Source organism: Sycon ciliatum, chromosome 4 (assembly GCF_964019385.1).
Source record: "Sycon ciliatum chromosome 4, ocSycCili1.1, whole genome shotgun sequence".
In the NCBI taxonomy this organism is placed as follows: Eukaryota; Metazoa; Porifera; class Calcarea; order Leucosolenida; family Sycettidae; genus Sycon; species Sycon ciliatum.
In genome coordinates, this window is record NC_088646.1 from 26,531,071 (window position 1) to 26,553,903 (window position 22,833).

Below are 22,833 nucleotides of genomic sequence, written 5' to 3' on the forward strand. Positions count from 1 at the left end.
ATTCAGGCTTCAAGTGGACTCCGCCGAAGCAGATTACTCTGCCATCCAAAGTGAAGATGCCGGAGTATTATGACGGAACAACCTTTTCAGGGCCCATACCCCTGGAAAAAGTCAAGGTGGAATATGTGTGCAGCAGTGGAGCTGGCGGGCAGCATGTGAACAAAACAGCAAGCAAGGCGTGCTTAAGCTTCAACGTGCTGGAGGCAACCTGGCTACCGAAATGGATCAGACATAGACTACTTGTTAAAGCCAAAACGCATGTGAACAAGCAAGGCATTCTCCTAGTCACTTGTGACTCTGAGCGAACGCAGTCTTTCAATCTGAGAGAGGCGCGTTCCAAAATTGAATCTCTTATCAAGGAGGCCAGCCGTCTGCCGAATGAGCGCACCGTAGAAGATGAGAAGGCCATTGTGCGATCCATGCACCGGCAGAACATGAACCGCTTGAGAAACAAAAAGCATGCATCAGCACTGAAGCGAAGTCGAACAGACTTTGATTGACTTTTTCGGAGTTTTTCCCTTAGAACTGGAACCCAGGATCAAGTACAGAAACTGAGAGCATAAGTCAATCACCAGTAGCGATCCTGTCGAGCAAGAAATATCACATTGAGATCACTTACGAACTTTCCAGAGAAATAAGCCATGCCTTTCCCCAACTTACCAAAGTCGTTCATACGACTTCCTGGAACAGGCATTGACAGTCTTTTTTTCTTGGTTTTACCTACCATCCGAAGTCCGTAGCCACAAGAATATGCATCTTCCAACCTATGGATGTATCATGTGTGCAGCCCATTGCTTGCAGTATGTAAAAGAAATGATGCTTGAGCTGGATTTTAATTTTCATACCAAGATACTACATGACTGATTGCATGCGCCGGTACTCTCGATAACACGACCGGTACAAAGGTAGTGCCTGTACTCGGCGAATAACACAGAACCTTCCGAATTTTCCAAAAAAAGTGCATTTTTGATTTTTGACTGTCAGTGTGCCATGCCAGACCCCATGTTCAGAGTTTAATACTTGGATTATTAGGTTATGGACTCTTGCTAACATCTGCAGCGAGAAGGGGGGGGGGGGGGTGTCATTCATATGACACTCTTTTACTAGTGTATTGTCTTCCTTTAGACCTAGCTGCAACTGCATGTGGAACGTATACCGTGCATTCTGCGCCATCAGCGGAGAACTCAGGGAGACTTATTTTACATTATGTTGCTGCCAAAAAATTAACTTCGTATTAAAAAATATGCCCTCTAATGATAAGAAAACATGACATGGACGACACTGCCTCAACTCTCAAGCAATGCTGCGGTTCACAGTGAGCACATCGACCTGCATGGGAACTCTCCATACTGTCAGATACACTGCACACTCAAAAATGTCCACTGCTGCAGCTCCAGAGCAACAGCAGCCCCCCCCCCCCCCTCCCCTTTCCACATCCATAGTAGTACCCTCACTGGACGAAGAAATTTGGCTTTCTGGTACGGTCTCGTAATACGCCTATAACAACGAGGTAAAATAATCAATAAGATAATAAAACGGTCACGGATCGATAACACACTTGGTCAACCGATTGTAAAAAAAATAAATGAATAAAAACTGCAATCGTTTACACCTTCAATTGTACTTGTAACATGTCCGAGTAGTACTGAATAAAACTTCAGAGGACTATGATCACTTATCACAACCAGCAGCTTGTGAAAGAAGACAGGAGAATCTGGTGATAGTCTGCAAGCAATACATGCCCAGTTTCAAACCAAGGAAAAGCCCAAAGCAAAGTAGCAGCCGAACATACACGCACACCCTCCTTTTATAGTTCGAAGCCAAAACAATCCTTTACTGTGCTGACGGGTGGTGAATAGTATGACTGAATAGTGAATACCTGAAATAGCATCTATTATGAAACATCCGGAAGCAGTAGCTCAACGTTGATGTGCAGATGCTTACTCTGTTGATTTTGTTTTGTCGGCATGCTTTGCCAATCGAGTGTCTCGCTCCGCTTGTTTCACAGCCTCCTTGGCTGCCTTTGCGGCTTCAATGGCATCAGCATACTTTGCCAACTTCTCTTCTTTTATTTTCTGGTGTCGCTTCGAGCTTGCCGACTTGCGGTCCACTGACTTCTTATGCTGCTTGGCAGCCTTGATCGTAGACTTGTAGGGTTTGTCTGGCAGTTCGCTTGCTTCAACGATCATCGCCTTGAGCTTCTGTTGAGCTTTCTCCAGATTTCCTGCTTGTGATCTGCTCTCTTCGCAGGAGATTGAAAATTCGCCATCCTTGTTCATCCTTTTCTTGAACATGCTGCGCATGCGATCTCGGATCCACAAAGGCAGCCAGTCAGCCTCGTCCAGTTTGAAATAGATGCATGCCTTGCTGTCTGTCTTTTGCACACACTGTCCACCGGCACCCTGACTAAGGGAGAAGCGGCGTGAGATTTTGTCCATTGGTATGGGACCTTTGAACATGCTCCCATCATACGACTCGGGAAGTGGAGGTATTTCTGGTAATTTCAGGTAGCTGCGAGACTGCAGCAGAGCTAAATTAGGGTGATGTTGTGCAGTGGAGGTGCGAAGTCCAACAAAGAGCACGCTCCGGGAACAGACACTGACCCAGGCCATAGCCCACTTGTTCTCTCCTCCACCCACTCTGTCGTCGAAGCAGCGATCTCCTGAGATTCGAGAATGTCGATTTGGAGCGATACAAGTCTAGTTTTGGCAGCCCGTGCAGGGGCTCCTTAGGTTCTACCGCATTAGCTTGGACGTTGACAGTGTCTAGTCCATTCGGTCAAGCTTGCAAGGTTGTATGCTCAAACTCGCCTAAAAAAATGCTAGTTTGTACATTTCAAATCAACAGAATCACTTTGGTCTTGTATTGTGCTTCAGATCAGCTGCTGGTCACTTTTAGATTCAGCACTTTACCAACAACATGCAGGCCAGGAAGAACGGATCGGAGTTGATAATACAGGATATCTACCGAGCTTGTGAAGTGTAAGGACAGGTAACAATTATTTGTTTGCACAGGACATGCTAGCTATCATGCAGCGCAGCTAGACTGCATGCATGCAGTGCACAATGTGCAAAAATATTCAAAAATCCAATGCATGCACGTGCACGCAAAGGCGCTTCGAAACAGGGAGTCGTAAAATACCGTATTTTACGACTCCCTGCTTCGAAAGCTTCCACACTTTCTGCATGTTCCGGCGCCGGGCACTCGGCCCCTCGCCAGCTTTTGTGATTGGTCACATGAAAAAATCTATGGTGATAGCCAATGCTGCATGTAGCCCGTGCACGCATGCACGCATACGGTTGGCTGTTGGTTCAAAAGTTGCAAGTCGCCAGAAAATAGAAACAAAAAGCTAGAACAAAACTAGAAAAAGAAGTCTTTGTTTAGTGCAAGTACCAGTATATTTTGCAAGTACCAGTATCTTTTGATTTCTGTTTCTCCCCATCACCACAATTTCTGTTTCTTGTTTCCGACCAATGGAAGTATGTCTACGGAGGAGGAGGATAAGCAGACCTCAAACAGTGGAGAAGGTGCAACAGCATCAGGTGTAGTTCCTGCTGCATCGAGCACTCTAGATGAGTCTTTCGTGAAGCATCCCCTGAACAACTTTTGGGCACTATGGTTCTTCAGGAATGACAAAAGCCGTAGCTGGGTCGACAATTTAAAGTTCATCGCAGAAGTCGGAGCTGTTGAAGACTTTTGGGGCCTGTACAATCATGTTCAACCAGTGAGTGGTTTGCCCAGCATTTGTGATTACAGTTTTTTCAAAAAGGGGATCGAGCCCATGTGGGAAGATAAGCAGAATGTGCAAGGTGGACGTTGGCTGCTGCAAACTCCAAAGGTCTCGCGAGATCGGAACTTGGACAGCTACTGGCTGGAGCTCCTTCTCCTTCTTGTCGGTGAAGGATTTGGTGAAGACTCCGATGATGTTTGTGGAGCGGTCGTCCAAGTACGGAACAAAGGAGACAAACTAGCTATCTGGACTAGAGACTTCCAGAACAAGGACTCTGTGGTGAGAATCGGTAAAATATTCAAGGCTGCTCTTCGTCTCCCAGCAGATGCCTTAATAGGTTATCAAGCTCATCGTGACACTAGCACGAAAACCAGCTCAATGAGTAAAAACCTGTACACAGTATGAGAGTGTGCTGTCAAATTACTGACTTTTAGTGCCAGGCTCGTGTTCCTGTTTCGCAAGCCTACTTGTAACTCAACTGGTGGTGTGGTGGTCTACAGTACAAGTATATAGCTTCCTTCCAAGGTAAACCCTGACACGTACTCCCTCTTCGAACAATAACCTTGGAAAGTTTATATGTCTCTGCTCTTCGTATGTTGATGCGCATTATTGTGAAGGGTTATGTCACCGTATCACGTTTCCTTCCCAACCTCTCTGATTCCAAGAAAGTTATCTTTTTGTTTACTAACCAAATTTTTTTCTTCATTAGCTGGCTGAAATGATTATTAGCTAGGTTCGACCTTTTGAAATGTCCACATGCGGTAGAATATCTGTTCAAGGCCAGAGTAGCCGGAACATGTATTTGAATCGATTGTGTTTCAATTTTTCATGCTTTCACCAATCGCTGGTCTGCTCAATGTTTGGTAAGCTGCACCATCAATGCAAAACTCGCATGTGGCAGTAAAGATTTAGTTCGGGGTACACAGTGTACTTTGCCATGATATTTGTAGTAAAAGTGATGTGAAGTGCCCACTTTAAAAAAAGGGCATGTACAGTGAAACCTCTCAAGGCGACCGACCACCTGTCCGAGAAGACCAGTACAACCAAGACCAAGGGATGTTTTTTCCAGTCAAATTACCCTGGATACAACTTGTACACGGGGACCGCATTTTGCAAGATCCCTTGGCTTGAGTGGTCTTCTTGGCCAGATTTCACTGTACATGCAGTTGTGTCAGGGAAGTGTAGTATCCTGGTGGATGAAATTGAATGCATATTCCGCATAACTGAAGCTACGGAACCATCTGTTCACGCATTGAACGAACTAAATTAATTAATGCACGGTGCATTATTTTAATCACACTCCTCTACATTTGAATAATCGACGAGGCTGAGGAGACAGTAGTCGTACTACTTAATAGCGATGAATTAAACTAGGCTGTCCCTGCTGGAATTTGCAGACAAATTCTCGAAGCTTGCGCAAGAAATTGCGGTAGAAAACAGCAAAAAATGTGGCGGAACTTGCCAGGAATTGGCGGCAATATTTGCAGAAAATTGCGGATTTGGGATAAATCACGACATTTGTTGCATTTGTAGAATTGCTATTAGCGCCGTAGATAAGTCGATTTGCTCGGGAGTAGTACAAGTCGCACTGTGCAAACAACCGACCTGATCATGGAAAGCACTGCGTGAAAAGTGCATAAAATGTTTCAAAAAAGTTCAGAAAACAAAAAAACGAAGGAATTCGCGGTTTATGCAGCCAAAATCGCGAAATCTGTTGCATCCGTGAAATCATGATTTCCTGGACGGACAGACTATACAATGTAGGTGTCTGCTCATAACAATGCAAAGTAAGAAGTACAGTCATCATGTTCTATTTTTAGTATCTTCCATATTTATGATAATAAATGTTTTCTATCGGTTAGGGGGGGGGGGGGGGGGCTACGATCTTGGGTTAAAAGAAGTCTTTTTTATTTTATTCGGTTTGTGATCCAATTCACAATAATATTATTGTATTCCGGCATGGATAAGAGCAAGAAGAAGGACAAATTGTAAAAGGGTACGAGTTATACCTAACTGTCTGCCACGGTAACCATATACGTGTAATAATAGTGCCGAGTCGGGTAGGTTTCCATGGGTACCACGGGTAACCGATCGGGTAATGTTTCCATGGTAACACCACAATGCACCCCTTCCCTTACACCAAGAGTACATGGTTTTCATGTACTCTTGCTTACACCAAGGAAAAAGTACATGAAAACGAGAGTGTGCAGCTTGGGGCCTTTTCTGCATAGTATGGGTGTCTGTCACGGCGGAATTCCGTGATTACATCATTTTTGGCGCAGATCTGAGACGGGAAATGGCGTAGTGCGTACAACTGAGCTGCAGTTGTGCAGAAAGAGACCGGCTTGAATCCTGCGAATGTGCTTGTACGCACTACATCACTAAAATGATGTAATCACGGAATTCTGCTGTGACAGCAACCCATCCGAGCTGCACACTCCGGTTTTCATGTACTCTTGCTTACACACTGGGTAGACATGCAGGCCTGCAGGGTATTACATGAATTTGTACACATGCACTGTACATGATGTCATCTGCGACTTCGGGTTTTTGGGTACTATTCTGTACCCGACTACCCGAGGTCCTCACGGGTACCCGACTACATGTACCCGTGCACACCCCAAGTGTATTAAATATACAGTCAGATAGTGCGCCAAAGCACAGGCCTGACACTGGGAGAGACATTCAACGACCTAACCGGCCAAGCTCCATCTTGGCCTTCTGCCATTATATACTACAGTATTATATTAAAGGGTGAATAATTTAATTTCAATTGCAGTGGAAGACCTTGGTTGTGATGGTATTGGAGAGATAATCAAGGATGAAATATCATAATAAATTATTTTAATAATTATCATACGAGTTGATGAAAGTAATCTAGAGCCCGATCAGGGTAACATACGAGCTAGTCAGCATGTGGCCATGAAGCCGTTGCATCATTCCAGCACATCATCCTCTTGATGCGACTACTAGAACCGTGGAGTCTCGGCGTTCTATAGCCCTCTATGCCTCCTTCCGTAAGTCCGCCACATTGACCGACAGTCATGGACAAGCATGCGGCACATGCAAAGTGTTGCCATGATCAACATGGACATGAGAAAATAGATTACATTCTGCCAGCCAGACTGAGTCTCAATCAGGCTGATCAAGTACTGGCCGACAGCAGCACCCGCGCTGCCCGTGCCGTCGATAATTCCTGCTACCGTTGCCAGGGCTTTAGTATTGCCCTTCAGCGTCTTCTGCTGAGCAAGGTCGACAGAGATTGCTGAGCTGAGCAGGTTGGCCGGCCCGCTGATCCAGAAACCAAGGGCAAACATTAGCACCGAGTTTCCCATGACACCGGTTCCATATTGTCGGTAGATAAATAGAAATGGCACAGCAATGATCAGCATCAGGGACAACACAGGGGATCGATGGCCTATAAGATCGGACGTGATGCCGCCCAGTGTGCCACCAACTATGGCACCAATGTCATAAAGAGTGCTCAGTTTGGAAGCCAGCGTACGGGACCAGTGAAGACTGTCTGTCAAATAGAATGGAAGCCAGAAGAATAACGAATAGTTTACAAGCTTAAGGCAGGCATAGGCAAGGGAGTACTCGAGCACCCCAGGTATCTTCCACGCAGCGAAGAAACTGATTGCCTTGTCAGATCGTGCAGGTGATAATCCCGATGTTACAGACTCGGTATCAGTGTCAGATGACTGCTCATCAACGCTAGTGGCATGGATGATCCGATCACGGAGCGGAATAGGTTTGTTTTGAAGTGCATTGCTCTTTCGTTGAAGAGCTTGCACTTTCTGTGGAGATTCGGGCAAACAAAATATATTGATGATACTACCTGCAAATAGCATCACTGATGGAACTAAGAATGCGGTATCATATCCAAAGTCAAGGACAGCAGAGACAACTAGAGCACCGAGGACGTTACCAGCCGATGCATTCGCACTCCACAGGCCAAAGACGAAGCCGCGGCCCTTCTTGCCAAACCAGTTGGCCATGATTGCCACAATACTCGGCCAGCATGCTGACTGTGCCAGGCCGTTCATGGCCCAGAGACATCCGTAGAACCAGCGCTGCTGATAACTCCCCCACTCCGTCACGCATCCAAACACGAATGTCACTAGCGAGGACACGCACATTCCTGTGGAAAGTACCCAGACCAGAGGCAGGCGGTCACCAAGAAAGCCATTCACATACAGACCTACGGCATAAAAGAACATGAAGATCGTGTCCAAGCTTCCCATGAACAGCTCGGCATCGGCATTGCTGTGAAATAGTGCTGGCTTTGCCCACGTACTAGCTGGCTCTACATGACAGTAGAGGTTCTGGCTTACTACGGTGTTGGGAAGGTCTTGCTCACAATTCCCCAGAGTTGTCCACTCCTTTTCCAGCAGTGACTTCACATTACTGAATGCTTTTCGGCCAGAGTGCACCAGCATGAAGCTCACAAACGTCAGCGCAAACACCAACACGTGGTAGAGCGTCCACTGACTGCTGCCATTATCCGATACGGCAATCCTGTGGGTGTTCTGTAGTGCCTTGCCGCTCTTTTCTGGCCGTGGATGGCTATCCTCACAACTACTGGCACCGCTAGTTTCTTCTCCTGCATTGTTACAACTGCCGCCAGAATCTGCCTCGGAGACCAGGAATGTTCTTGCCTCCGCTGAAGTGGCCATGTGGAGTGTTCAGTCAATCACAATGACAAATCAGAGAGCCGAGGGCAGCATGCAGCGACGCCTGCATGAAACCGTCAGCCACGAAGGCGCAGGCCAGTCCACAGGCAAGCAAATGGAAGGTGCACTGCTGTGCATGTGTGTTGAGCTCAACTGAGTCCTTCCAACACAGTGTAATAGCGATCTAGCCGGCAGACTTGTGATCCAGACTCAGGCACAACACGCCAGCGCCATTTTTTGACAGATCAGAGCTTTGCAGCTGCAGCTTCAACAATCCACAGAAATAATTGCCGCTTGGCGCTGATCGCCCGAGTTTCCACATGCAGCTCTTGGTCAGGCTTGCACTCAGTCTTAATCTATCGTTCACAATAACATGTTTTGTAGTGTACAATTTTCTAGATCATGTACACCAACTAAGTTACTTCCTTCCTGAAGTCTTCTGCGCTAGCCACTATGGTCTACCTTGACTAGTTCTAGTAGGACATGTTAGTACAATACATGAGTAAAATTATACAATTCTGAAAGGCAATTATCCATGTCATGCATGGCCTTTCACCATGAAGGTCATGGTTGATTCATTCAGCCGGCCCGGTGAGTGAAAATGAGATCGAGAACAAAAAAAGACAGCAGTGCCAATGCCAGTGCCATCGCGCCAATGGCTAGTGACCTGGTGACTACCGGAGTGTCTTTGTTACAAGTAGTTTGTACTTAGCCGTGACAACTCGTACGATCGTACTGACCACGGTACCGTGACGGCATCATGCATTGTTGGTGTCGCGCAAAAATAATTGAAAAACTGCACTAAAATGTTGCGATGTCTCCGAAGAAATTGAAATTTCAAAAAAACTTTTGTTTCTTGCTGCATGCTTGACAATGACATGACATGATCGCAACAAGAGTGCATAAACAGTTTATGGACTCTTGGTGATAGTTTATCGAGGACTTCGTTTCTTACCTTTCACAACCTGGCCTGAAGGCTTCAGTGAAGTCGACACAATGGTAGTTATTCTAGCTGTACTCTAAAATGAAATATCTCCCCGCGTAGACTTTTGCTACACCAAGATGGGGGATGACGACGATGAAAATGAGTTTCTGCAGCGCCTGCCGCGATGGATCTTTACTGGCGCTTCTGCACTGATATTCATCACCATCGTGTTAAATGAGTGAGTCAAACAATTCCATTAGCCCAGATTGTGCAATATCCATGCTCCAGTAGCACATGTTATGTGTGTTTCCTGAAGTTGTGAAGCCTCTTGTACGGGCAAAGCAAAATAAAAAAAAGAAGAGAAGAAAAACAAAACTAAAAAGGAGCACCCATTTAGTAGTAGGGCTGGCTCACGCCTTGCATGAAAATGAGAGATTGAGAACTTCTCAGAAACTAGACACGATGACAACTGTCTAGCTGACCACCAGCGGTGCCTCTGCTCGGACCAGGTCGACAGGGGCATGGTCAAAGTGACGGCGGTGATTTGAGGGTGATCCACGGACACAGCGAATAGCAGATCTGGCTAGCGAAAAGCTTAGCATGCATCTGAGCCAACACACCATCTGGCTGTACGGCGCATGCCTCTTCACGGCTAAAGCACTTGCCAGCCTCTTTACCATGATGGCAGCTTCGTGGCCCCCCCCCCCCCCCCCCTCCCCCCCCCCCCACAGGAAGAGAAGACCAGAGGGGTGAAGGAACCATGCTCGACGTGGAGAATTCTTTCCCCATACGCACGCTTCTTCTCCCCTTCAAAGCTTCGGTACAGAGAGGAGAGGGATTTGGAGCGGTAGCTTGACGCATGGGGACAGAACACCCTTGTATCAAAGAATGCATTTCTGCTATCCGTCCAGAACCCCCTCACTCTCAGGTCAGCGCGGGCATCCGGATCGGTGTTGGCGGTGCGTCACTGGAGGACCTCACCGGTGAGAGGTTGGAGCTTTGGCTCCACCTCAACGTCACAATGCACCTCCTTCATGCATGAGGTCGGTAGGATCATTGTGACGCATATGGATGAAGCCGGAGAGTTTACAAATCTGTGCATGATCCACCGAGTAGCGTGCTCCACATGGGCAAGAAGCCGGCAGGTTGTCCAGTGTCCAACAATATCGCATGCGCACGTGGTCATGGAAATCTGACTTGACGTCGAAGCAGAATCCGTGCTCAGCCACCGGTATTGTTGTGAGCGTGCTGGAGGCTCGCTTCTCTCTTGCCAACGCCATGGCCCGTTGTTGTGGCTCGGGCAGCCGAGGTTTCCTTCATTCACGCGAGGATATTTGAAAAATTAACAGAATACAACGAAATATCTCTCGAACTTCTATATTGTTTACGGTTACCGGTACCGTAATGTCGCGTATTAACCTAAAGTAAAGCCGGGATTATTCCTGTAGAAGCCGATTTCAGTGCTAGGCTTCTATTCATTCTGGCCTCTATTCAAACCAGGTATTACTAGCAAGAGTAGATAAACAAGAGTGTGCAACTCCGCATCTCTTCTTCACAATCTGCATATATCCCGGCCCACGGCGGAATTTTTTGTTGACGTCACCTTTTTCAGAAAACAATGACACATGCCGCACATGACGCATGCACATTTCGCCGCAGAGCAGTGTAAGAGCACGTGCTGGGTACCGACCTTGTAATGTAAAGCCCGGCCGAGTGCACGAGGCAAAACTTCCCAAAAGACTCGCAGCGCGTGCGTCGTAGAAAAGATTATGTCAACGAAAAATTCCGCCATGGGCCAACCCATCCGCGAGTGGCCCACTCTTGTTTATCTATTCTTGTTCCTATGTATGTCAGCACTACACAAGTTAGCAATGAAATTGGGCTGAATTGAGCTGTCAACACTATGTCAGCACTAAAACCAGGCTTATGTGTTGCCAGTGCAGCTTGAGTCTGTCTGGCTTGTACATGTATTCTAAACATACCTTAATACAAGACACTACAGTATTAGCCACTTGAAGCGAAGTCTATTGCAAGTGTTGTTAGAGATTGGTTGTCTTTGTACTAGGGCTGAAACGATTATACCGAATAATCGAGTACTCGTTTGATAACTCTAACGATCGAGCAATCGTTTAGATTACCGATTACGATTATTTTGCGTTTTTTAACTTTTTGTCCAGAAAGTACTGTAAACCCTCGTTTTGTGAAGTTTGAATCAGTTTCCGCTGGGAGTATGCAGTTGCCAGGGGTATGGTTCATGTTCTGAGGTTAAATTGACTTCAAAACTGCCATGTTTCGGAGCTACCCTTTCACTAATGCAGATTTGTTGGTATTATGAAGGCATAGTTTGTGGAAACAGAGTGATGTTTGCACAGAATTATGACACTATTTGCTAACGATTATAATCGATTACTCGATCGTTAAGCTAAAGAGTCATCGATACGTGAAAATCCATGATCGTTTCAGCCCTACTTTGTACATTATCTCTTGCTCGTGGCTTGCATTTTCATATCGGAATAGGGTGTTGTTCCGGGTCCACTTCTTACCACAGTTCAATGGTTCAGGAGACTTACACACACCTGGATAGCTGAGAACACCTCTCCCCGCAGCCCCAAGGAGGTACAGATTTGCATACTCCAAGCTCCAAAACGAGGACAGTTCGGGTTAGATTTGTGGGTGTCCGTGTTATTAGGTTCTTCGTTAAGGTGGTACCACCCACCTCGAATTTTGTTTACGGATTCGCAAACTCCGTTGCAGCCATTTACACATCACTTCACTCTGTCCAGGCACTCACACATGGTTTCTTTGCCCTGCAATCATCACTCTAGAGACGCCCAGAGTGACTATTGTAACACAGAGACTATTATCATGCGATTGTTTGGCCTGAGTAGAGTAAGGTTTGAAACATGGGAACTATAAAGTTGCTTTTCTTATGAGCACCCCAAGGTGTTCAAGTTAGAAAGTCTGGCTAATGTATTATTAATTTGTTATAGTCTTGATCTTTGTTGAAGTACAGCTGTCTTGCGTATCTATGCTTGCTGTCCAGGCACCGTTCGTTTCTGCTGTTTCTATGGGTGTTTTCCACCGGTGTTGGATTTGCCTACACGCTGCTGATGTAAGTTGTGCCCTGTGAGCTGCCACTTCAGTCTTGTAACTACTTCTTGAAGTACACGTACAGCCGCAGTGTACAGTGCTGCTCAATGAAATACAGTCGCGTCACTCAAGTTTTAATTCTTTGTTGCCATCTTCAATAGGTCCGTCAAATACAGTAGTAACTCAAGTTTGCGCCTTGCATCAGTCCGCAGCCCAGTGATCGCAGGTCTACTACGGCTGCGCAACGCCCGGCGTGTACTTGAGTAACGCAGCTGGATTTCATTGAGCAACACTGTAGTATTGGTCGCTGTCCTACGAGAACCTAACCTGAATTTGAACCTATGAAAGCCAGCATGTAGCCTGATGCACGTAGGAACCTGTTGTTATGTTGGTTGCCTGGCCTGGAGAAATCCTACCTAATAAGAAAGTCTATGGTAGTCAGTGTTGTGCTCTCTGGTGTTGCAGCTGCATGCCTGGTGAGTTCCCTCCTTTTGCATTTGTTGATCCTTTGCTTTTGCCATGTTGTAGACTTGCAGTGGTGGTGTGTACTGATGTAGGTGATCACTGTCTTGTTTGTGCTGTGCTGTGCTGTGCTGTGTGCCAGGCGAACGACTCTTGTGCCGAGTATGCTGCTATGGTCCCGTCGCGACAAGTTAGCCAAGGTACTAGTACAGTGTAGTCTGCAGTCTGCACTGTTTAGGTAGTCTGTACCGTTTTGCGTGCTGCTCTTTCTTCTTTTAAAAATATCTCATCTCGCCCGTACTCTCGCAGCATTGCGGCTCCCAGTTACTGTTTGCTTGCTTCCTGCTGGTCTGCTTCTCGCCCTTGAATCTGGCCGGTTTGCTGTCGCCGCCGCTGCTGCTGCTGCTGCTGCTGTTCTGTCCTGTTCTGTTTAGGCGGTCGGCCTACCTGGCGCTGCTACTAGTGTTGTTGGCTGTCCGGTGTGTGGTGATGACAAGTGTGCACGGCACAGGTAGGGTTGGAAAGGATTGCATGCTTCCGCAGGATGATAGCTTATTGATAAGGCCGCATGATCACTTCAGTTGGAACTTGCTCAGCGCACTTCCTACCTACACTTCCAATGCGTGGATTGTGATTATTGTTTTCAACTTGTTCGTGTTGACATCACCAAGCAAGCTTGGCTAGCCTTCGCATAAGCCAAATGGACTAAAGAAATGAGGAACGAGTGAGGTCAATCAGGATTGTGATTACTGATTACCCTAAAAAATGCGTGTTAGAGATCTTCACCCTACATGCAGGATAAACATGTACATGTAGTGTAGTGTGTGAGTCAGTGCAGGCAAGTCCAAAGTAAGCAATGTGCATGAGGCATGTGTACATGTATGAGGAAGGCAATAGAAATGATGAATAGATCGATTAAAACACTCGACGAGAGAGAGAGAGAGAGAGAGAGAGAGAGAGAGAGAGAGAGAGAGAGAATCGAGCTCTGTGGTATACTTTCTCACTTGTTTGCTGCCCTGTGTTGTTTGTGCGTGCATGCTGCAGGGGTGAAGTGTCCAGGCTTGAGTTTGAGGTAGGTGCTATCCTTGCCCTGTGTTAGCCTCTGCTATTGTATGAGGCTTTTGAAGCTGTATCTACCCTACTTCGCAGTTCATCCATACTTTGGGACTCAGACTGGTACTAGCAAAATTAATGTACATGGGCATTGGGCACACATGCTTTCAGACTGCATGTGTGCGTGTGTGTGTGTGTGTGTGTGTGTGAGGGGGGGGGGGGGGGGGGGGGCACGGTGAACAATAATGATATTCATTATCATGCTTACCAGTACTCCATTCCTCGGTTCCTGGTTCGGAAATGAGCCTTCACTGTATGAAGTACTGGTGTGCGAAACACTGATGTCCAGAAAAGCCAGTTGTAACAAGGCATGTGAAACCAGCAAGTTTGAAAGTATTTTGTGAGCTGCTTTGGAACATTTTGTTTTTTTGCTGTGCTTTGTCTGTGCTGTATAGCCATGGGAATCAGTGAAAGTCCGGAAGGAAATTGACAAGGGGCTATCACGGGTATGTGCATACTTGTTTGTGTGTGCGTGTGTGTGTGTGTGTGTGTGCATGTGTGTGTGCGTGCGTGTCTGTGTGCGTGCGTGTGTGTGTGTGTGTGTGTGTGTGTGTGTGTGTGTGTGTGTGTGTGTGTTTGTGGTGACAGTCAATTTTTGTCAGACTTTTCCCGTTTGCTTCTTTGCCTCAAACCAATGAGTATTTTATGGCTTAGGGCTCCCCGCGTGCTAGTTTGTACATGAAATGTGTGGGATACAGTGAGGGCTGCGTCCCGCCCGCCTTTGTGGATTCATAGGAAGCGTGAATTTCGAAGTCCGAAGAACATGTTAAACGGTCTCTGCTGGGATGGCAGCTACACCATAGCTCAGTGGTTAGAGCGTCGGTGGCCTCAAGCGAAGGTCCCTAGTTCGAGTCCCGGTGGTAACAGTCAATTTTTTCAGACTTTTCCCGTTTGCATCTTTCCCTCAAACCAATGAATGTATTTAATTATTGTCATGTATTTCTGATGAGTTTCAACTTGCCTCATGGCAGATGCAAAGAATTATTGTGTATTTAGCATGGTCTGTTGCTGCTTTCCGATGTGCAGTTCATGGAACTCCTCATGAAGAACTATGTTGCGTTTTGGTACAAGTAAGTTGTTCTGCGCGGGTGTGTTAGTAAGCGCTGTCGGTGGCACTTTCCTACCTAAAGGTCTGCTTGGCTTGGAAGGAGAATTGTGCTGACTAAAACTACACTAAACAAGTTTGCAGAGAAAGGAAATCACTTCTCTTTTACATGCACTGTGGTGTTGATTGTCGTTGTAAATGTTGCCTTGCTTATTGGCCAATAATTTCCCATCTGGCAGTTAATTTTGTCGCAAATTTGTACAACCTTACGTTCAATTTTTATTTATTAAAAGTTCCTATCTGTACCCTAATTCTCTTGCCTGTGCTTTAGGGAAGTCTCTGAGGACTTGCACGCGGAGCATTTGCTACGCATGGGTCTTCGGCATGTGACCGCTATCTTTGTGCAGCGCCTGTCCAAGGTTTGTGATGAACGGCACGTCGATACGTGTGCTGATTCCTGCGGGTGTGTGCGTGCATGCATGCATGCGTGTGTGTGTGTGTGTGTGAGCATGTGCTTCGTTTTTAGATGTACGGTTTTGGTTCTGCTTTGTCTTTCACAAAGGCCTCTGTGTCCTTCTTGTTCTGAAACGTCTGTGTTTTAAAAGGACATGCACTATCCTAGTGTTGGCTACTATAAACTTAGTACTCTTTTTTAGAACCATGCAGATGAAGTATTGCGTGCGTTTGAAGTATAGGGCAGCAGGCTCATCTTGACGCCTCCTTAGCGTTAGAACTTAGAACCAGTATTGCTATCTTAGTCTTCATGGCTGTTGTGTGAAGTGTGCTCGTGCACGCCTGACTCGATGCTTTCTCCTGTTCAACCCTACCAGATTGATATAGCCAAACTCATTTCTGGCAAGTTCATTCAGGCGGCTATGTACCACATGAATATGTATGTCGCCGCCAAGAGGAAAGGTGAGCAAGAAGAATGTCGACGCTCGGGGTTAGCCTTTTGTTACGTACATGTATGTTGGGTTTTACTAGTCTGTTGTGGGTCAGATTCTCCTAGTTTTGTCAGCTATACAGTGGTCGGTTCGGTCACTTGCTCACCCGAGTGAGACGTGTATAGACAAACTCTTGGTATGAAAGAATGCATTCAGAATAGGACAAGTGCATGTATGCCTACAATGCAATTCTGTGCTCCTCCACTTTCAATGTAATACTGTTTTCATCTGCTTCAACTTGTGCTATTTTGTCTGCCAACTGAAAAGTGTTGGTTTTGTTGTCTGTGATCAGTTGGACCAGGTGCAAGTCAAGAGGAGCTAGTTGAAGCAGTTTGTCGTGAATACGGTCCAAGACTGCATCGAGCGCTGCGAGGTGGAGCGTACGCTGAGAGGCAGTACCTCTGTCGTATCACCGATGCTATCACACCGTTCACACTGCCCATGGATGTACAGCAATGCAGGTGTGTAGCACTGTCTATGTGCGAATATCCAAGCGCGCGCGCGCGCGCGTGTGTGTGTGTGCATGTGCGTGCACGTCCCACACTGTGTATCCATATGCATATGTGCAAGCACATGTGGCACTAGTATCACTTCTATTCCGGCACTCCACTGTGTTCTGTGTTCCCTGTCATTGCAGAGGTTTGAAGTTACTACTCAGAGAGATTGTTGGTCCTGGTCTGCTACAACTCACTGTTGATACGATTGTTGACCCGGTAAGTCAAATGTTGATACTATTGTTGAATGTTGACCCAGTTTATATAATAGTCAGTCTTGATATTGTTGGTGACCCAGCAAGTCAGATGCCCTAGAGAACAAGCATAGATTAGTGTAAATTTGTAATGATTCTTATCAACCACGTGCATTCAGTTACACAGCTACTTTTACGAGGCAACAGAACAGCAACATGTTTTGCTTTGTTGAACTGCCCCTATGTTGTGCTTCTCTGTAATGGCATCAAGGATTTGGTACGGACCAGCTGCCTGGATCAGGCCTGTGACCAGAACGGATCTGAATCCTTATAATTTTGGTTTCCGAATGATGTTAATATTTGTTTACATGTACTCAATCTGCGGACAGAACTGTTTCGTCCTTTGTGGACTCGTCAGCGCAGCACAGAGGAAATGAGGCCGAACCTGATAGCAATGGAAATAAAAATTTCCAATCAGGCCCGAACGTACCTTGCCAGAGTGCTCAAACTGACAAGTCAGTGAGCTCTGCATAACGCAAACAGCAAAGGCACTACCCCACGCAAGAGTGCTCAACTGCTACAAGAGCAGGAGCGAAATTTGTTTACATGTATGTATGTGTGTGTGTGCGCGTGCATGCGTGTGTGTGCATGGTCTGTGACAGGACTTTCTCAACAAGATGCTCATCATCTTGGTGGAACCCGCCGTGGTAAGCGCCGTGTCAGTCAGTTCATACCTTGCATCCCTTCTTTTAAATTTAAAGTACAATACACTTGACGTTGTTGTGGACATATTCCACTGGGATACATGTACCTCAATCCTTCCAGTCTGGTATATTGTAGGTGAGAGGCCAGGGAGTACTGTAGAGCAGTGCCGGTAAATGCTGCCTGCTAGAGGCCATCCTCGGAGTGGTGTAGTGTACTCTTGTCTATAGTGGGTGGTATTCACTGGTATTGAGGTACCGTAAAAGTCCGTAAATAAGTACCTGCCCGAAAGAAATACCCCCTTCATTCTTTTGGCTCTGTCTGTTGAAGTCAAGTCAAGCCCGATAAACATACTGCCCGAAATAAGTACCGGTACGGTGCGCACATGCAGCACGTAGCATGTACATCGACATGAAAATGACTTCTCCACTACACACAAGTCAGGTCCAAAAGTTAGTTCGTGCCCGAAAGTCAGTACCCGCCCGAAAGTTAGTACGGGTGTGGTCACTAAATTCGAAAGTAAATACGTACTTATTTACGGACTTTTACGGTATTCCAGAATTACATCAATTTCTGTATGTTGAACGGATGAAATACGTATCTGATCATGTGACATTGTGGAGTAGTTCCCTGTCCTCTCTTTACACGATCTACACACCTGGGAAGGGGAACTGTGCTAACTAAACTAAACTAAGCAAGTTTCCAGAGGAAAGAAATAGCACTCAGACCTCAGTTATCCGGACAGAAGTTGCGTGCACTTCGGTATACTGGGCACGCATACTGCCATAGGGTGGGTTTACATCAATTTCTGTATGTTGAACGCATGAAATACGTATCTGATCTTGTGACATTGCGAAGTTGTTCCCTTTGCTCTCGTTACACGATCTACACACCGGGTCTCGCCTCAATGTTTTTTTTTTGGTGTCTGCAGCTTGCATGCCTGTGTGGTAGCATGGCGTTTGTGTCATCGGTGTGAATCTCTTTGCACTGCTGTGTGTGTGTGCATGTGTGTGTGTGTGTATGTGTGTATGTGTGTGTATGTGTGTATGTATGTATGTATGTGCGTGTGTGTGTGTGTCCGTGCATGCGTGTGGGTGTGCGTGCGCGTGCGCGTGCGCGTGTGTGTGTGATGTTGGTGTGCAGCCTGTTGAGGAGCTCACTGCTCCTGAGCAGCTTGTTCCATTGCTGGACACATTTTCCAGGCCACTGCGTCTTCCATCGGTAAGCACAGCATGATAGGCAGTGTTCTAGTGGTGTACTCCATGCAGATGAGAAGTCAAGTGTTGTCCTGTTTCCAGCTCATGCTGGACTTAGTGCAGAGGATCGAATGACTTTGCTAGATGGCGACATCGTTCAGTGTATTTGGGCAGCCTACCCTAACGCTGCGCACCTGGCGAGTGGTTGCTTTGGCATTATGCTGCGTCGTTATGGCCTTTGCTGGTCTCCCAGGACCTTTTCTGCAAGTCTCTCAGGACCTTTCTGCACTCATGTACGTCATGAATGCACCCCTGTGTCTTATTGTGTTGCTGCGCGTGTTGTATCTGCACTATGTGCAGCTGATGGTCCCATCACTCAACGAGATCAAGTTGAACACCAAGCTGCTACTTCCGTTCATGAACTTCCTCAAGGCCAGAGGGCTGATTGGGCTGCTACAGTTCTGTCTGGAAACAGGTACTCTTCTTTTCCTACCGCGTGTCTGTGTGGCTAGGTATTTTTCATTCATTTCATCACTTGAAACACTTCAACTACTTACTTCCTCAAGCGACGGAAAAAGTTTGTGCTCGGGCTTTGAAGGGCTAAGCGGGGTCAGGTGCGTACGCGTGAGGTGGCATAATCATAGGATGCCAGGCGTTGGCACATTACTATTGGCAAGTGTGTCTTAGTCAGATATGGTGTCAGTTCCACTGGCCATTGAGGTGTCCTGTCCTGGTCACGTTTCCTACGTAATTCCGGTGGACATGGCAAGTCGGTATTTGTCAGCATGGCAGCATTTTGCAATTGTTTCGCTCCTCCTGTTTAGTGTCTACTTCTTGTCGGCAGTGAGAACGTGTGTTTTCTCTGTTGTGCAGAGATTACGCCTTTTTGTTGCAGTGCTGTGGAAGTTGACCTTGTCTTTGATCTCCAGGATAGCTGGCACTCTTTTTTTTGTGATGGGGTCTTATTCCACCAATCACACGGAACCCAAAGATCATTTTGCTAGTATTCTGCAAAATAGGGTATTGTCAATAGTGCCCCATTTGGCGTGGGGGGGGGGGGGGGGGCATGGCATGTACCCGCACCCGAACTGGCTTTATAGATACTTGGAGTACTACTGCACTCTTTGAATTGCCTCTGTACCGGTCTAGCGCTGATGGCTTGAACGCAACAGTAAATAGAATGAATACAGTAACTTAGCTTGTGGCTGTGTTCTCGATCTGTACTGCTTCTACACACAGGTGAATTCCAGGATGAGCTGGACCGGGTATCGAAGGACCGCATCAATGCTGGTCGACTTTTGAGAAAGGTTTGTTTGATGTGACTTTCGATTGTGTCGAAATTACGACTTCACCTGGTCTGTTGATTAGCTATCTGGTCACCTCAATGTGGTTGGTTAATTGGTCATCTTATAATGTTGGTCTGTCCTGATACTTCTTTGAAGTTCTAGTATGCCGATAATGGTACAAGTAGTGTGTAAATCAAGATTTGATGTGCACTAGGACAGGGTTCCACTAGTAGTCAGCACTGCTGCACATACGATTGCTGACAACGGTGTTGATGTGTCTGCATGTGTGCTGAAATCTCTCTCTGTGGCTGCATGTGCGTGTGCATGTGTGTGCGTTCACCTGGTTGATGTCCGTACCTATACGTTTTTGTATTCTCCGCCTGTAGGTACAGCAGATCTACTCTTCCTACTTTGCAACGCAGTCTGCAGACTACCTCTATGGAGTGGATGATGACACTGTCATGGATTTGAAAACTGGTTAGAGCAAGGCGATTCCAATAGTATTCTCTCTAAATACAAGGATTCCAATAGTATTCTCTCTAAATACAAGGATTCCAATAGTATTCTCTCTAAATACAAGGATTCCAATAGTATTCTCTCTAAATACAAGGATTCCAATAGTATTCTCTCTAAATACAAGGATTCCAATAGTATTCTCTCTAAATACAATGATTCCAATAGTATTCTCTCTAAATACAAGGATTCCAATAGTATTCTCTCTAAATACAAGGATTCCAATAGTATTCTCTCTAAATACAAGGATTCCAATAGTAACTCGGATGTTGAGCCATAAATAAATGTAGAAGAGAAAAGGACATATGGATACGAGTTAAGAGTAACTCTCCATCACTGTAACATGATACTATATACAGCGCTACGGGGGGGGGGGGTGTTGAAGCTAGGTGTCAGAACGTTGAATGTCTCATTACTCTGTCAGTTTTGTGCCTAGTTATTGCACTTTCTGACTGTATATAGTATCATGTTACAGTGATGGAGAGTCACTCTTAACTCATATCCATATGTCCTTTTCGATTCCAATAGTATTCTCTCTAAATACAAGGATTCCAATAGTATTCTCTCTAAATACAAGGATTCCAATAGTATTCTCTCTAAATACAAGGATTTCAATAGTATTCTCTCTAAATACAAGGATTCCAATAGTATTCTCTCTAAATACAAGGATTCCAATAGTATTCTCTCTAAATACAAGGATTCCAATAGTATTCTCTCTAAATACAAGGACTAGTTGTTATCTAGTGCTACATGTACTTACATGACTTGTTCTGCTGAGTCCCTTCAACAAGTAGGGGCATGATCGATTGGGCAAATCCCGAGCAAGTGCGCTTGGAGTGAGCGTGATCGTTTGGCCGAATCTGATCGAATCCGGAGTAGGTGTACTTGGAGTGGAATCCGACCACACCGGCCCCCACACCGGGAGAGGCTGGAGTGGAAATGGACTTTGGCGTTTTTGGACAGCTTTCACAGAATCTTAGTACGAGATGCGTACATTTTGCGTACTTCACCCTTGTTTTGTTCGATTGGGCCAGCGTTGCTCGCACCACACCGCCTGCTCGCACTCAATCCAGATTCTCCAATCGATGACACCCCAAGTTTGTGATTATTTATTTCAAACCGTTAGCATGCACCATTGCTTGGCCATGGATTCAGGGACGTGCTCTTGTGTTATGCTCAACCGTGTTTGCGCTTCTGCCCTCCTTTCGTCGTCCAGTATGCGACTATACAAGCAGTGGGCAAGTTGACAAGGCTGTGTCCGTGCTGATGGAAACCATGCCGATTGCCAGGTCAGTGTTTTGAGGACGTGTGTACAGGTTATACGATTACTGCGGGAGCTGAAAGTTCAAAGGTTTGCAATTTTTCTACCTTAGCGGGCACGGAGTTTAACGACCCTCCCATAGCACACTCGCCTTCTATTTCTCTAGAGAACAGGAGAGAAGGAATCGCAATGTAGGAGCGTTCCTTGAGTTCATGATGGATTTTTCTCGTTAAAACATCTTAACAACTTTGTGTTTTGTTTGAGATTCAACTCTCACACTACTTTGTTATTTGAGGTGTTTTGTCTAGAGCAGCATCACAAGGCACTGTATTGCCACGCAGTGCAAGGCATACACAATGATGTCTTTCACACAACCCCATTCCATGCACAGCATCTGGAATGATATCACTCACACAACCACACTCAATTCAAAGCATATACCTCCGATGATGTCGTTCACATAGCCTCTGTGTATTGGCGCTGCCTGTGGTGCTGGTGCTGTGTTCTTTTTTCTTCGTGTTGTACATACTGAGAGTGCTGCTTGTTGGACGTGCTGCTGCTGCTTGGGAACTTGGCTAGTTCGCTATGGGCATAGTTTGTGTGGCCTCAAGTTTACATCTGGCATCAAAGCAGGATGCAATCGCGAAACTACGGTGCTGCTCAATGAAATCCGACCCGAAGTTCAGGACCAGCGCCGCGGAATGATTTTGGTTACATCATCGGCCATATGGCATACTCTCTACAGTAGTTGGTCTGCACTCGTGGTCAGCGCGTGTCGACCGTCCAAAGAAAACTCGTATATATTTTTTCGTTTTCCGTTCGGAAACGTCACTTGCACATGCTGGGGGCACGATGAGCGCGTGCACTTTGCTAGTGCGGACAGCTCAGGGCCGCAGGGGTCAAAAACTGAGCTGCGCAGATTTTGCACTTCGACTCAGATTTCGTTGAGCCAGCAGCAAGTTTACACGTGGCTGTTGTGATAGTGTGCATTCTGGCGTTCAGTCTACATGACCTTCGATAGCTCAGTTGGTAGAGCGGAAGACTGTAGTGGTTTGTCAGTGACTGACAGCAATCTTTAGGTCGCTGGTTCGAATCCGGCTCGAAGGATTTTTTTATTCATTTTTATGCTTTTTCTTCTTTTTGTGTACTGGGTAATTTGATTTGTTCTCATTGAATTCTGAGCACACCGATGAAGTATCTCCTAC

The 22,833-nt window shown here is 46.2% G+C and overlaps 4 protein-coding genes and 1 non-coding gene across 5 annotated transcripts in view; 4 read left to right on the forward strand and 1 right to left on the reverse strand.

The window, feature by feature from the left end:
* The first annotated feature begins 56 nt into the window (after positions 1 to 56).
* Positions 57 to 500, forward strand: LOC135813485 (large ribosomal subunit protein mL62-like). Its single transcript, XM_065326578.1, has one exon. The coding sequence runs from the start codon at positions 57 to 59 to the stop codon at positions 498 to 500; it is 444 nt and encodes a 147-aa protein (XP_065182650.1).
* A 2,836-nt stretch (positions 501 to 3,336) lies between these two features.
* On the forward strand, positions 3,337 to 4,671 carry LOC135815337 (eukaryotic translation initiation factor 4E-like). The gene has a single exon (XM_065328619.1). The coding sequence runs from the start codon at positions 3,482 to 3,484 to the stop codon at positions 4,133 to 4,135; it is 654 nt and encodes a 217-aa protein (XP_065184691.1). The 5' UTR covers positions 3,337 to 3,481; the 3' UTR covers positions 4,136 to 4,671.
* Positions 4,672 to 6,437: 1,766 nt separating this feature from the next.
* On the reverse strand, positions 6,438 to 9,009 carry LOC135815338 (sugar phosphate exchanger 3-like). Its single transcript, XM_065328620.1, has one exon. The coding sequence runs from the start codon at positions 8,404 to 8,406 to the stop codon at positions 6,724 to 6,726; it is 1,683 nt and encodes a 560-aa protein (XP_065184692.1). The 5' UTR covers positions 8,407 to 9,009; the 3' UTR covers positions 6,438 to 6,723.
* Positions 9,010 to 9,236: 227 nt separating this feature from the next.
* The window catches only part of LOC135815339 (sorting nexin-14-like), a 20,456-nt gene continuing 6,859 nt past the window's right edge, over positions 9,237 to 22,833 (forward strand). Inside the window, exons 1-17 of the mRNA XM_065328621.1 lie at positions 9,237 to 9,566; positions 12,372 to 12,440; positions 13,023 to 13,080; positions 13,315 to 13,391; positions 13,925 to 13,952; positions 14,389 to 14,439; positions 15,020 to 15,063; positions 15,370 to 15,457; positions 15,869 to 15,953; positions 16,275 to 16,443; positions 16,620 to 16,695; positions 17,333 to 17,377; positions 18,516 to 18,593; positions 18,929 to 19,043; positions 19,808 to 19,875; positions 20,241 to 20,331; positions 21,584 to 21,656. Coding sequence (XP_065184693.1) covers positions 9,466 to 9,566; positions 12,372 to 12,440; positions 13,023 to 13,080; positions 13,315 to 13,391; positions 13,925 to 13,952; positions 14,389 to 14,439; positions 15,020 to 15,063; positions 15,370 to 15,457; positions 15,869 to 15,953; positions 16,275 to 16,443; positions 16,620 to 16,695; positions 17,333 to 17,377; positions 18,516 to 18,593; positions 18,929 to 19,043; positions 19,808 to 19,875; positions 20,241 to 20,331; positions 21,584 to 21,656 — 1,316 coding nt within the window. The 5' untranslated portion in view covers positions 9,237 to 9,465. The remainder of the gene's footprint in view (positions 9,567 to 12,371; positions 12,441 to 13,022; positions 13,081 to 13,314; positions 13,392 to 13,924; positions 13,953 to 14,388; positions 14,440 to 15,019; positions 15,064 to 15,369; positions 15,458 to 15,868; positions 15,954 to 16,274; positions 16,444 to 16,619; positions 16,696 to 17,332; positions 17,378 to 18,515; positions 18,594 to 18,928; positions 19,044 to 19,807; positions 19,876 to 20,240; positions 20,332 to 21,583; positions 21,657 to 22,833) is intronic.
* Positions 22,640 to 22,735, forward strand: Trnay-gua (transfer RNA tyrosine (anticodon GUA)). Its single transcript has 2 exons — positions 22,640 to 22,676; positions 22,700 to 22,735. It is a non-coding gene; the product is annotated as a tRNA-Tyr (tRNA).

Bases quoted from the DNA above. Each gene is read 5' to 3' on its own strand.
- LOC135815338 (XM_065328620.1), bottom strand. From the start codon at position 8,406: ATGGCCACTTCAGCGGAGGCAAGAACATTCCTGGTCTCCGAGGCAGAT.
- LOC135813485 (XM_065326578.1), top strand. From the start codon at position 57: ATGCCGGAGTATTATGACGGAACAACCTTTTCAGGGCCCATACCCCTG.
- LOC135815337 (XM_065328619.1), top strand. From the start codon at position 3,482: ATGTCTACGGAGGAGGAGGATAAGCAGACCTCAAACAGTGGAGAAGGT.